The 12956-nt window shown below is 38.5% G+C and overlaps 1 protein-coding gene across 1 annotated transcript in view; it reads left to right on the forward strand.

Moving 5' to 3' along the window:
- The window catches only part of si:dkey-8e10.3 (serine/threonine-protein kinase SBK1), a 48784-nt gene extending 35828 nt beyond the window's left edge, over positions 1 to 12956 (forward strand). The window contains exons 2-4 of the mRNA XM_028582635.1: positions 10121 to 10283; positions 11166 to 11368; positions 12291 to 12956. Coding sequence (XP_028438436.1) covers positions 10121 to 10283; positions 11166 to 11368; positions 12291 to 12956 — 1032 coding nt within the window. The remainder of the gene's footprint in view (positions 1 to 10120; positions 10284 to 11165; positions 11369 to 12290) is intronic.

Raw genomic sequence — 12956 nt, forward strand, 5'->3', positions numbered from 1 at the left:
CAAGAAAGTAAACTTTTTAAAGATTTTATTTTCTATAGGTGCACATGCTTTGATTAATCTTAAATCATCTTCATCAGAATTTCTGTCAGATGTCATGGAACTGTAGGCGTTCAAAATGTCCTATATTCAGTTACATCTTAAACCCTGTTGGTGCATGCCATGATTCATCTTAAATCATCTTCAGAGACTGACAAAATAATAATAATATCAAGGTCCTTTTGATCGCTTGTTCTGGAACTTTCTGCGGTATCACACAGTCTTCATCAACAGATGGATTTCTGTCAGTTATCATGGACCTGTAGATGTTCAAATTTTCCAATATTTGCTTTTCTTTCATGGGACACAAAGATTCAGTCACTAAGGCCTGTGTTTTGTATTGCCTATGAGTAATGCCACACTCCTACCAGCCAAGTTGACAGAATATATTAGCTACCATCAAGCTATTCTTAGAGATTCACCACACCAGACAAGACACATCTCTACTATTAACAGTAGTTGTTGATACAACACAACACACTGTATCCAGCAACTTGGAAGTCCTACGGGGATTACAGCCACTGTGCTGTGCCGGGATAGATTTCCAACGCTTTGCTTCCTGTAAAAGCTCTACGGAATCTGTGTGCCACCCTGTTACCCCATGATAGGAATAACTGGACAGGCATAGCGGGGACTCAGCCTCATTCCACACAATTACCTCAATTAACACCAGCCACAGAGCCTGCCGTAGGCCTGAGAGAACAGCATGGTGTGCGTGCTGTTTTGGATTCATCAGATGGAAAAAGAGAGAGTTCACGTTGTAACGTGACTCTGGTGTGACTGCCTTGGTTGTTGCTCCTCATTCCATTGTTTGATATTTGCCTTGGCAGGGACACGAGGCGCCTGTAAAACATGCATCATGAACATAACTTCTGTAAAACCTGATCAGGACTTAGCCCACCAGTCATCGTATATTTATCTCTCCAGCCACCTGTGCTGCTGTCACAGCTCAATTTGTCACTTGTCGTCCTTGTTAAGTTTTTGGAGAGGTTTTGCCCTAGAAGTATGGAGATTAGTTGAGACATACAGCACCATAGAGCAGTAGCCAATAACATCTGTTTTAGTGAGAAATTACTCACAATACGAACTGTGTTCCACTCTCTTTGTATTTTGCAGGGTTTGAAGTAGCATGTGAATTGAAAATGACACAATAGCATTTAAACAATTCCCCTGTACACAGTGCCAATGTATTTCTTCTAGTACAGCCTTTCAGTTTTTGCTTCACTATTACAGGAACACACATAGCATCTGCAGTTGTTTGTTCTGTCTTGCTTATTTCTGTATTTAGAAATGTTTGGACGCTTCAGATGTCAAACTACTGCCTCATTTTAGCCATGTCCATGACCAAAATATTTGTGTCCTATACATCATCACAGAGAAGACAGGTCCCAAAGGTCCCGCGGGGAGTCAGTCACACATCCGGCAGAGCCCTTTATTCAGAGGGTTGAAACAATGGAAGGCTCTGGGAGTTTTTCTATTCAAACATTCTTTGTTAACCTATAATTCCATGTGCCACAAAAGCTTATTGTTCAGTCTAAAATAATAGCTTAAAGAATTGTCTAAAAAAAAATAATAAAAAAATTGCAAGTTGCCAGAGCCCAAAATAAAGAGAACCGACAAATGTACTGTAAGGGTAATACATTTTCAATTACAGGAGAAAGCAACAAATTGTCACATTTGTTTTATTGCTCAGTAAATGACAAATGCAATTGTTTGATTATTAAAGATAAAATTAATGTATTTCTGTCAGCTGTTTAATAATCACCTCATAATTGCAGCTCAATCTTTCACTAAAGAATACACTAGGAAACTCTACAAGTGTTGTCAAAATAAGCTGATTAACTGGAAAACTGACTTCAGACGTACAACTCTATTAGGCAGAAAGCTTTAACCATGAAGCGGCATGTCAGTCTGTAACCATATCTTAGCAGCCTGTCTTCACCCACTCCATCAACACTATGACTGCTGTAACACCCATTCCTTCACTCCATCCACTTACTAACCTTTCTATATTAAGGCCCACTGACCACCTCCCCATGTGTGACCAGTAGAGTGCTGTACATACATATTCCATCAGAGGTATTCTGTAGTACATTACACATACACTACATAGTGAGCTCTGATTACTGTTTATTATGCACATACAGTATGACTTCAGTTCATGTTGCATTATATTATTAGAGATATTTAGCCGGAAGGTTTGGAGGTATATGTATGAACAGATTGTTAATTTGTGTTATAATATTTATGTTGTATTTATGCATATTAATCATTAAATGTGGTTACCATTACACTCATGATCAGTTAAACTGTCCTTATATCTCCTTACAACAACACTATGCTGTGTTACAAACCATTTCCTAAGTGTCTACATATATTGCTTTTGAAGGCTAATCATTGTGTAATCATGGATACTAAATCAACAATCAGGGATTACTGGTACATAATGACACAATCAAACATTTTTCAAAAGCTTTCACAAAGGGAAATGTTTTAAGAAGAATTAGTGTGTCTGACTTCAATAGGCAGAGTTCGATAGTGTGGGGGCTCTAATAGACAAAAGCCTGATCACTCTTTGTGACAAACCGTGACCTGAGAGTAACCAGCAGGGCTCCATCTGCGGATCTTACTGGTCAAGAGGGCACATACCAGGTCAGTTAGTTCAAGATGTATTTAGGAGCAAGGCCCTTTAAGCAAGGCCCCTTATTGTAGGGAGGTAAGCACAGGGGTGATGTATGCCTCTTGTCCCGGTAATGAGTCAAGCAGCAGCGTTTTGTTCTGACTGGAGACAGTGGAGGGAGCCCTGGCTGATACCTGAGTAAAGTGTGTTGCAATAAGTAAGCTGAAAATAGATCTAAGCATGTACAACTTTTTGTATATCAGCAATTGATCAAAAATCCTTTTGAATTTTCCATTTTGGAGATTAATTTAAAGAAACACAACTGAACGTTTTTGATTTTATCATCAAAATAGAGACAAGCATCAAATATAACGCCAAGATCAGCAACAAAAGAACTGATGAAATTTGGGGCACCCAACCGAATGACCTCAGACTTATATGTACTTATATTTATATGGACGATTATTCTAGTGGGTGTGATATTCATGAACCTTCAGAACTTCAAAAGCAGCAGCTGAAGAATGTATTTGGGCATGTTTTGTATGTATAAATGTGTGTGTGGATGTGTGTGTGTGTGTGTGTGTGTGTGTGTGTGTGTGTGTGTGTGTGTGTGTGTGTGTGTGTGTGTGTGTGTATGTGTGTGTGAGTGAGATTACGATGGTACAAGATGAAGCATCTGTCACCAAGAGTTGATCTGCATAGATGCAGTTTCTCACGCCCAAGAACCCTATACCCAGAACCATTACTGGTGATTAATAAATCTTTTACTTCCACAACAGGTGCTTACACTTTTGGAGAATGAGTGAAACCATTCTCACACACCATGCACAGACACACAAGCTAAGCCACATGAAAATAATCTGTAAACTCACCAAATGACTGAAACATGTACAGGCGATTTGTGTGCACAGAGTGAAGTCACATAATGGCTGGGCCAGTGTTCAGAACAGCTGTCAGATATGTTCTGTGATAAGAGCGGCACTTTTGAAAATGATGACATGTTAATGTAATTTCACAGGGCTACATTTTCTCAATCTTAACATTCAAGTCTTGAACTAAACGTCATATGTCATTCGATCTTTTGTCTATTTGGCTATTGTTCAGAACAGCTGTGTGAGAGATGCAGTTTGTGGGGAATTCACCATTCAAAACACTTGCTGTCTATTCTACTTACAGTTGGGAAAAAAACATTCAGATCCTTAAGTAAAAGTAAAATACTTTTGATTCTATTTATTTTTAGGCTAAAGTCTATCCTGTACCATTCACGTGATGCATTAAAGCTGCTTTATCAATATTTAATATATTAAGAATGAATGATTTGACTATGTAATGTTAATGTTGATAGTAACAAACATTTATATATTTAACAGTGTGGTTGTTTTAGGTTAAAAGAAATGACTTGGTTATGTTTAGGCATCAAAACTGCTTCGTTAAGCTGAGAAAAAGATTGTGGTTTGGGTTGAAATCAATACATTTGTTACTTCACTTCAGGTTACACACATGACGCAGAATGTGACCTAGTTCCATTTGTTCCGTAAATAATAAATAAAAATGTAAGTATTTTCTAACTTTCACACTGTCAGCTTATTTCCTGCTTTGCTCCTGTCATAAGCACTATGGCCACTAGAGGGCATCTGTTAAGTGTACTGTAAGACACGCTGTATTTTAATGTGCTGGGTAATTTAATTTATTCATTATTATAATTAATTTAGTCATTTTTCCCGCCGTGCGCTACATTAAAATCAATGCTACACACCTTACAAAAAGCATGGAGGTTGTCTGACTAGGTAAGATGCATGTAAATTATTGCACCCAACACTGTTTAAATTTACAGCTATATTTTGATTTCCTTCACCTGCCATTATTATCGGCTCGCTTTTGGGTCTGAACTTTCCGCGAAGCTTGCGCATAGATCAACTGCGCAACTGGGTTATAGGTTGCCAGGTTGAGGTAACAAACGGGTTGAAAATTGTATATGGTGTGTGGATTGTGTGAATAGGATGTGTTTCATACAAGATCTGGCAACTGGTCAACATTAGACAAACATAGGTCCGACTATTTATAAAGGATTTTGGGTCATGCAAATTACGGGAGTTTCCCGGGAGAAATAACAAACCGGGAGGAAAAAAAACGGGAGAAACCGGGAAAAACAGGAGTGTTGGCAAGTATGTAGTAACTTGTCCTCTCCAAAATATCAGAGCATTCTGCTGATGCTCATAGAAGAAAGCTTATAATGTTTGGTCTTCAATTCCATCCCTCTTGCTTTATCATCAGCCTGATTTTTTGCATATATTCTTGTACATATTGCAGCAGGATGTAAGCTATATTAGTGCCCTGGAAATCACCATGTCCTACTTCTACACAATACTTGCACACAATATGCCACGTAAATAGAATATTTTTTTTAGTTGCTCAAAGGTGTAGTTGTTCACTGTTGATAGAGCTGAGTTAGTTTCCTTTGCTTGGAGCTAAGCAAAGTTCATCACATCCCCAACCTATTTCTCATGTGGACGCACAGAGCTGAACCTGACACTGATCTTCTGATCTGACTCTGTGTAGGATAGCAAACAAGCATAGTTTCCCAAATGTCAAAGTGTTAATTGATTAGGCACAAAGTCTAACCAGCTATGTCAGCAGAAAACTTGCTCCTGATGAACTTTCCATGGTGTGGAGGCCAGAACAGTCATTAGTTGGAGTTAATATTCCCTCCAGTTTGTTTTGGTATTTATAGTCGTGGCTTTGTTTTCACTGTATGTCAAAAACAAGAACGATTTGAATGCCTCTCTAATATTAATCATGGAAAATAGCAATACTCGTATCACTGATATCCCTGAACTGCTAAAACTACACTGCATGGTGTATCTTCTTAAAATTTATCTCAACATGTTTGCCAAAGGAACTGCAAGAACTTTTGGTTTGTCAGTCTTAACAGCCTCGTAATTTAATTCCTGTGAGACTATGATGACAGCAGTGGTATCGTGATGGCATGGAAAGTTAGGATATGGAACCCGTCTGGTGCCTTGAAGACTACTCTGAATCATCTCGGGATGTAAAAGATTTCAAATATGATGTGACCCCATGTCTGTGGTGACAACGTAACATGATGATCACAAACTTCAAAACACACTCCACAACATCACTTTAATCACCAATGGCAGCCTCACACAGCCTGACCAAGCACTGAGGATGGTTGCTATGTTGTAAGTGGGCTGCTACAGAGCATAGCAGGATTCTTTTAGAATAGTTTGAAAAGTGGGAATGGCTTTAATTAGTATGAATTTTATTCAAAAGTTAAATAAAACCACTAATGTAAAAAAAAAAAAGATGTGGAATATTTAAAGGTATTTTGAAAAGCTAACGCTAAAGTAATTATTGGCTTTAAAAGTTCAATAATGCCAAAAGATGTAGAACATTGTACGGGTTAATTCATTTTCCAGCTGAAAGTATGAGTATGTCCAAAAAAGTCATATTATAGTATGTCTAAAAAAAGTCATAAAAAGTCATAGTACATTATGTCAAAACAAGTCATAAAAAGTCATAGTATATTATGTCAAATAAAGTGATAAAAAGTCATAGTTTAGTATGTCGAAAAGTAATAGTTAAAAGGTCGAAATAAGTGATACATTTGTAGTATACTATGTGGAAAAAGCCATTCAAAGCTTAAGAAAATCAAAGTATAGTTTATTGAAAAAATTTATGAAAAAGTCATAGTATAGTATGTCGCAAAAAGTTATAATATAGTATTTGCTGTATATCATTCCCCCTCTCTTTCCCCCTTCAAGTCTAAGCTTTTTTATCAAAAAAGGGACTAAAATGCCAAAAAATATTTTAAAAAGAACAAATGCATAGTATATAATGTTAAAAAAACTCATTAAAAGTCATAGTTTAATATGTTTAAAAAATGTCATAGTATAGTTTATTGAAAAAAAGTCATAGTATAGAATGTTGAAAAAAGTAATAAAAAGTCATAATATAGTATGTCAAAAAAGTCATAAAAAGTCATAGCATAGTATGTCGAAAAAAGTCATAGTATAGTATTTCAAAAACAAAGTCATAAAAAGTAGTTTAGTATGTCGGAAATAGTCATATATTTCCCGTTTGTGTCTCACTTCTGGTTCCGGTTAGTCACCTTGAAGAAACGCGTTGGTGCATTTTTTTACTTTTTGCTATGCATTGGCCAACTCCATAAAGGCTTTTTAACCCTTTTCTTCAACAAGAGTGCCTTTGTTTTCACACTGTTCTTATTCTATAATGAGCTAGTTTGAAAAATTAGAACCTCAGTATATCCCAATATCCAACCACTTCCCTTGGATGGGTCTCCCAAAAGCATTTCAGTTTTATGCCAGTTTCTTCCAACGCAATGACCTTTGTAGCCGCTGGGAAAGCCAGCAGCCCTGGACTGCAGTGACTGACACCTCCTTGACCCACCGCAGCCCTGCAGAGGCAAATACACCAAAAGTATCTGTTTCTTTGTATCATTAGACCTGCTCGTTTGGGAGCTTGGTGCCCCCAGAATAACTACCATGGATCCCGGTGTTGAGTGAGTTCACACAGGTCAACACACACACACACACACACACACACACACACACACACACACACACACACACAGCTGCAGATAACAACCCCCCAACAAGCCTGTCCGAGTTGTAGTTGCACCCCAGGGGATTTGTATGTATGAGTACCACAGCTTGAGTGCATTCATGGCTTCTAGTTCAGGGCCATGAATGCATGTTCTCCTTTATTTGAATTTGTTTGCAGATGAGATCATGTTGTATTTTGCAGATGGTCCGGAGGGATGGGTGAAGGTTAGGTTTAGGCATGAGGAGTGAGATTGGTTTAGGCTAGGGTAAGAATATCTATGTAAGCCAATCAGAGGCATAGTAGGGCGGGTCATGCCTTCGCCCGTCTCTCTAAAGGACATGATGTGGACCACATGTGAAATGGCACCTGTATTACAGTAACCATGTGCAGTAAAGTACCAGTGTATACGATACAACATTGCAAAATTGGTCTTAATCTGTGTTAGTATATGTGCAATGTATATAATATGCAATGTGTAATCTAATCAGAGCGTCAGACCCATGTATTTTACTGCACCATCAGCTCATTGGTAACAAAGTGGCAACAAATCCCTGCATTAAGGTCAATGGTGGAGGTAAGATTCAGAAATTTTACTTAAGTAAAAGTAGCAATACCACACTATAAAAAAAACAAATAATAGTTTAGTCCTGTATGGAATTGCATTAGTTTTAGTAGTAGTGGTAGTAGTAGTAGTAGTAGTAGTTGTTGTTGTTTTATTATAAGTATCAAAAATAAGTTACAGTAAGATGAAGCTAACTGTACATACTCTTGGGTAGTTCTTTGTAAAGTAGCACGTATAGCTTTCAAATAAATGTGCTACAGTGTTTCCCTCTGAACTTTAATGGATGAGCAAGGGTAGTGTTGTTGATATAATAAGATAGTAGATAGATAATAGCAGATAATAGTTAATATATTAAAGATCAATGGAAGGGGTTTGGGGTGCCCAGAGGCACTTTTGAATCTGTTGCTCCCAATGCTTAGAATAAGTTAAATGCAGCAGGCATGCTTTAGGTCTTGTAGCTCCACAATGTACTCGTGTGTGCGCACATGTCTGTTAGTGGTGACAGACCCATGAATCTGTCACAGAAGTTATAAAGAAATATGTGAATGACACTTGTTATCTGTATATCAGTGCTTTGCATATGCATTACATATACATACCGTACATTATGATTATACTGTATGTAGGCCACTCTATATGTGTGTGTGTGTGTGTGTGTGTGTGTGTGTGTGTGTGTGTGTGTGTGTGTGTGTGTGTGTGTGTGTGCGTGCGTGTGTGTATGCGTGCGTATGCCCTTTGCAGAGGCAGTTTGTAATCAGCTGTCAAAGTGGGCTCTGTCCCCATCGCAGCAGTGGAGAGCAGAGCTGCGTGTTGGGCAGCGAAAAGCTCTCAAGTCCACTCTGCACGCCTATCCATGCACAAACACTAACACCAGCAGCAAAGGTAGAGGACGGACAGGACAGACATTCAACCGGCACTTCTAAAGCATATTGATTAGCTGTATTTTTTCAGCTTTACACATGGTGGTGTGACATTGAGTGTGTCATTTTGTGTGTTTGGTTTGCCTGTTTTTATACTCCAGTGACTTTACTGGGAACCAATTGAAAAAAGGTAAGACTTGAAACTGATCAATATCTAATCATGGTTAATATATAGGGATATAAAATACTACTACTATTGAATGTCTTTACTGCTACTGCTGTTAATAGCAAATTGTAATAGCAAGAAGACAGAATATATCGGTGCAATTTTTGATCAATGATGTACAAATTAAAACGGGTCGAACGTATACTAAAAATATTCAAACTCAAGTTTCTTTCCACATCTTATATAAAGTTATTATTATGTGATTAAAATGTAAAAATTAAAAATGTTAATTTAAGAAATAAAGGATTTAAGGTTGTTTTTTTGTATGTGTGGCATACACATTCAGGCTGTACTAAAAGATTAATGTGAAAATTAACAATTTGAGGTAAGAGATAAAGATAATAGAGTAAAAAAAAATCAAAATGTGTAAAAATAGAAAATGTACATGTGTCACAACTGTAAGCGAAGTACTAAATTAAATTAGCAGAGGATAACGTGCTAGAGAAGGCCGAGGATAAACGGAACAGCGTGACAGAGGTCAGACGACAGAGTTCAACATCCTAATGTTTTTCTGGCTACAATTATTTCTTTGTCAGAGCATAGAAAAAAAACAGAAATAAAGACAGGAAAATACTATACACTTTTAAATGCAATAATGAGGGTAATAATGAAAGTTAGCTGTTTTTATGCTTCCTTTCATCCTTGGTACACGTCTTAGCCATTAGTCCACCAAGACCAGGGTCCAATAATGGGTCAATGTAGCAGTCGCTTTCAATCTTTTAAATTACATAACAGAAGCACATAGTACATGTAAGACATGAAATGTTCTTAGATAAATAAAAAATCAAATACAATTTCATTGTAATTAGATAAATTAGATAATCTCGGGTTATACTCAAACCTAACTTGTTTGTTTACAGTATTTGTTCTGAATGGCCACAGTGGAAGGTGTTGTGTGATGCCAACTGTCATGATATTGTTTAAATATGGGGATAACAGTCTCTAGAGAGACATTCAAAGCCTGCTTTTTTTCTCACCTCCACATAGTCAACCCCAACCCTTATGTTTTAACATAGTTTTTATTCATTGACTATTTTATATAAACACAAATCAATGACAGTTGAAATTTTAAGTAGTAATTTGTTTTATTAGTTTTGATCTGTAAATACTTTTTTGTGGTGCAATATATTCCAATAAGTATGCACCTCATGGCCGTCTATAATCTATATGTGTTCTTAGCCCTAAGATTTGTGGAAAAGTATTTGTTTTGTCCTGTCCATGTGTGTGTACAGATGATTGAGCTGGGCCTCGCTGACGGCAGTCTGATCGACGAGCTGATGGAGCTGACAGCACAGAGCCTCACTCAGCTGGAGATCCAGGAGCGTTTCAACATCATCAAGGAGATCGGCCGAGGGAAATACGGCAAAGTGCTGCTGGTCACTCATCGCTTCAGGGGTATGACTGGGCTTTGATTTCTAATCTCTTTTAGTAGAGAATAACCTTGCAATTTATTGTTATCACCAATTAAAGTAAAATAATAATAAAATCTTTTAGACTTGCTGATCTGAATTAATTTTTCAGTTAATGTTAATGTGTTTAATGTGTCTTTAATTGACAGAAATAGGTTTCTAAATAAAATAGCTCACTACAACATATTTAAGCCACAATTGACAAACAAATTGAGTTGTTTTTCAAAATTAATCAAGTTATTTGTTTAATTTGTGTCAGCCCAGTTACAATTTTTCATATGTACTGGAATCCAAAATAGGGGCCAGCAATCCGAACTACGAAAATAAATAACTTTCCAAAACTTTCATGGCAAGGCACATTTGTTGTAATTCATAGCACACAAAGAGATGAAGAGGTATTTACAGAGTAATCACAGTGAACAGGAGGGAGGTGGGAAAAGTAGGCTACTATTTGAAAAAAAGACAAGATCTGCACTCTTCAGAACGGATGGGAACCTCGAACTCTAGGCGACCCTGAGAAAATAAGAGACGCCAAAGTGGAGCAATGACCGGGTCGGTGTATAGACAAAAGGAAGAGCAGAATGCAGAGCATGAGCTGGCATGAGGTTAGCTGGCCCTGGGCTTTGAATTTCGAAAACCATTGGAAAAGTTCCATTGGAATTGGGGGGCAGTGACCTGGGTGACAATTAAGGTTGTAGAAAAGCCATGATACAGTATATTAGGTAATTATTACAGCATACAGTGAATACCTTAAATCAGCACAGGGTCACTGAAGTGGTCATGCATATTTGTACTTCATTGCTCTAGTAAGACAAAGAAGATGTGCATGAACAGTGATATTAATAGCCACAGTATGGGTGATCTGCAGGGACTCCCATGGCCTTGAAAGTGATGCCCAAAGCCTCGACTAAGCTCCAGGGCTTTCTACGAGAGTACTGCATCTCCTTACACCTGTCCTGCCACCCCTGCATCGTGGGCCTCTTTGGCATTGCTTTCCAGTCTAATGAGCACTACTGCTTTGCCCAGGAGCTTGTCATTGGGAGGGACCTGTTTGCTGTCATCCAGCCAAAGGTGAGTCAAACACTGGCAAAACAAGGATAAAACACTAAGACTACAGCCCTGATAGCAGTGCTTTGAGATAAATGCTAATGTCAGCAATTTTACATGCTCACATTGTCAAAACTGACATGTTTGTTTTAAGAGGTAGAATGTCCATACCAATGTATCCAATTGTTGTTGAGGTAGGGCCTCTCTTTCTCTAATTGAAAATGTTGGTATTGGCAGTAATAGAAGGATACAGATGAACAGTTCCTCATTCAAAAAGTCATTAGGATTCATCCTCTGGGCACCAGAAATATCTGTGAAAAAGTTAATGTCAATACATCCAATAATTGGTGGCACTAGTGTACATTAAAAAAAATCCATACGAGGATTACCAAGGCATTAGGATTCATCCTTTGGGGCCATGAATGTCTGTACAAACCTTCATGTTAATTCAACCAATTGCCAACTGACAACTGACCGACACATAAATATTGCAATGCCTATGCCGCTAGCGTGGCTAAAAAACAATGGCATGCATGGTGGGAGAAACATTTGGCTCAATCCAAATTTTGAGACCTCAGTGGTCTTGCAAACATAACTAGTGCCTATAGCTGTCAAAATCCACAATTCATGAAGTCCAAATGGGGTTCATGTGGACCTTCTACAGACTTTTATTTTTACATAAAAACGGAGTTGGAAAGAGTACCAGAATTTTTAAGGCCTACTCACATAAAAGTACTATTGCTTTAAAAAAAGTTTTACTCAAGTAAAAGTAAAAATGATTCCACTGCTGAATTAAAAAAACATCTTTAGGCTACAATACATTGCATTAAATGTCTTTGTAAACTAGTCGAACAAAATCAGCAACATGAGCCCTTATGTCCAATATTCTGCGACCTTTGGAAGTGACACAAACAGCCCTATCCCTTCTTTTGCCTGATTGTTCTAGGTGGGTATCCCAGAATCTTCGGTAAAACGTTGTGTCCTCCAGATAGCCAGTGCTTTGGAGTTCATCCACAGCCATGGTCTGGTTCACCGTGATGTCAAGCCTGAAAACATCCTCCTGTTGGACAATCACTGCTGCCAGGTCAAGCTGGCGGACTTTGGCCTGGCTCAGAAGAGAGGCACTCTGATACGCTTCATCACAGGAACCCTTCCCTACATGGCCCCAGAGCTTTGTACAGTGGCCCTGATGGAGGGCCAAAAAGAAGTGACAGCTCCTCCGCTTAGTGTGGAGCCAAGTCTGGACACCTGGGCCTTCGGTGTGGTTATCTTCTGCATCCTTACGGGGTATTTCCCCTGGGAGCGCTGCATGGACTCGGACGACTTCTACCAGGAGTTTGCAGACTGGTGCAGAATGAAGGAGAGACCAAACACTGAGGAGGACATTCCTCCTTTGTGGAAAAGGTTCACTCCAGAAGCCATGGAAATGTTTGGTAAGCTCCTGGCTCTGGATGTAGGAAAGAGGTGTACAGTGGGGGAAGTGAGCACGTATGTGGAGAAAGACTGGCTTAAGAAGGTACATCGGATTGAGCAGCAGCAGACAGCAGAAAGAAGCAGTGCCTCTGGGAATAATCCTGGGCATTGCGAGATGGAAATACAGCCTAATACATAG

This window comes from Perca flavescens, chromosome 7, assembly GCF_004354835.1.
Source record: "Perca flavescens isolate YP-PL-M2 chromosome 7, PFLA_1.0, whole genome shotgun sequence".
Taxonomy (NCBI): Eukaryota; Metazoa; Chordata; class Actinopteri; order Perciformes; family Percidae; genus Perca; species Perca flavescens.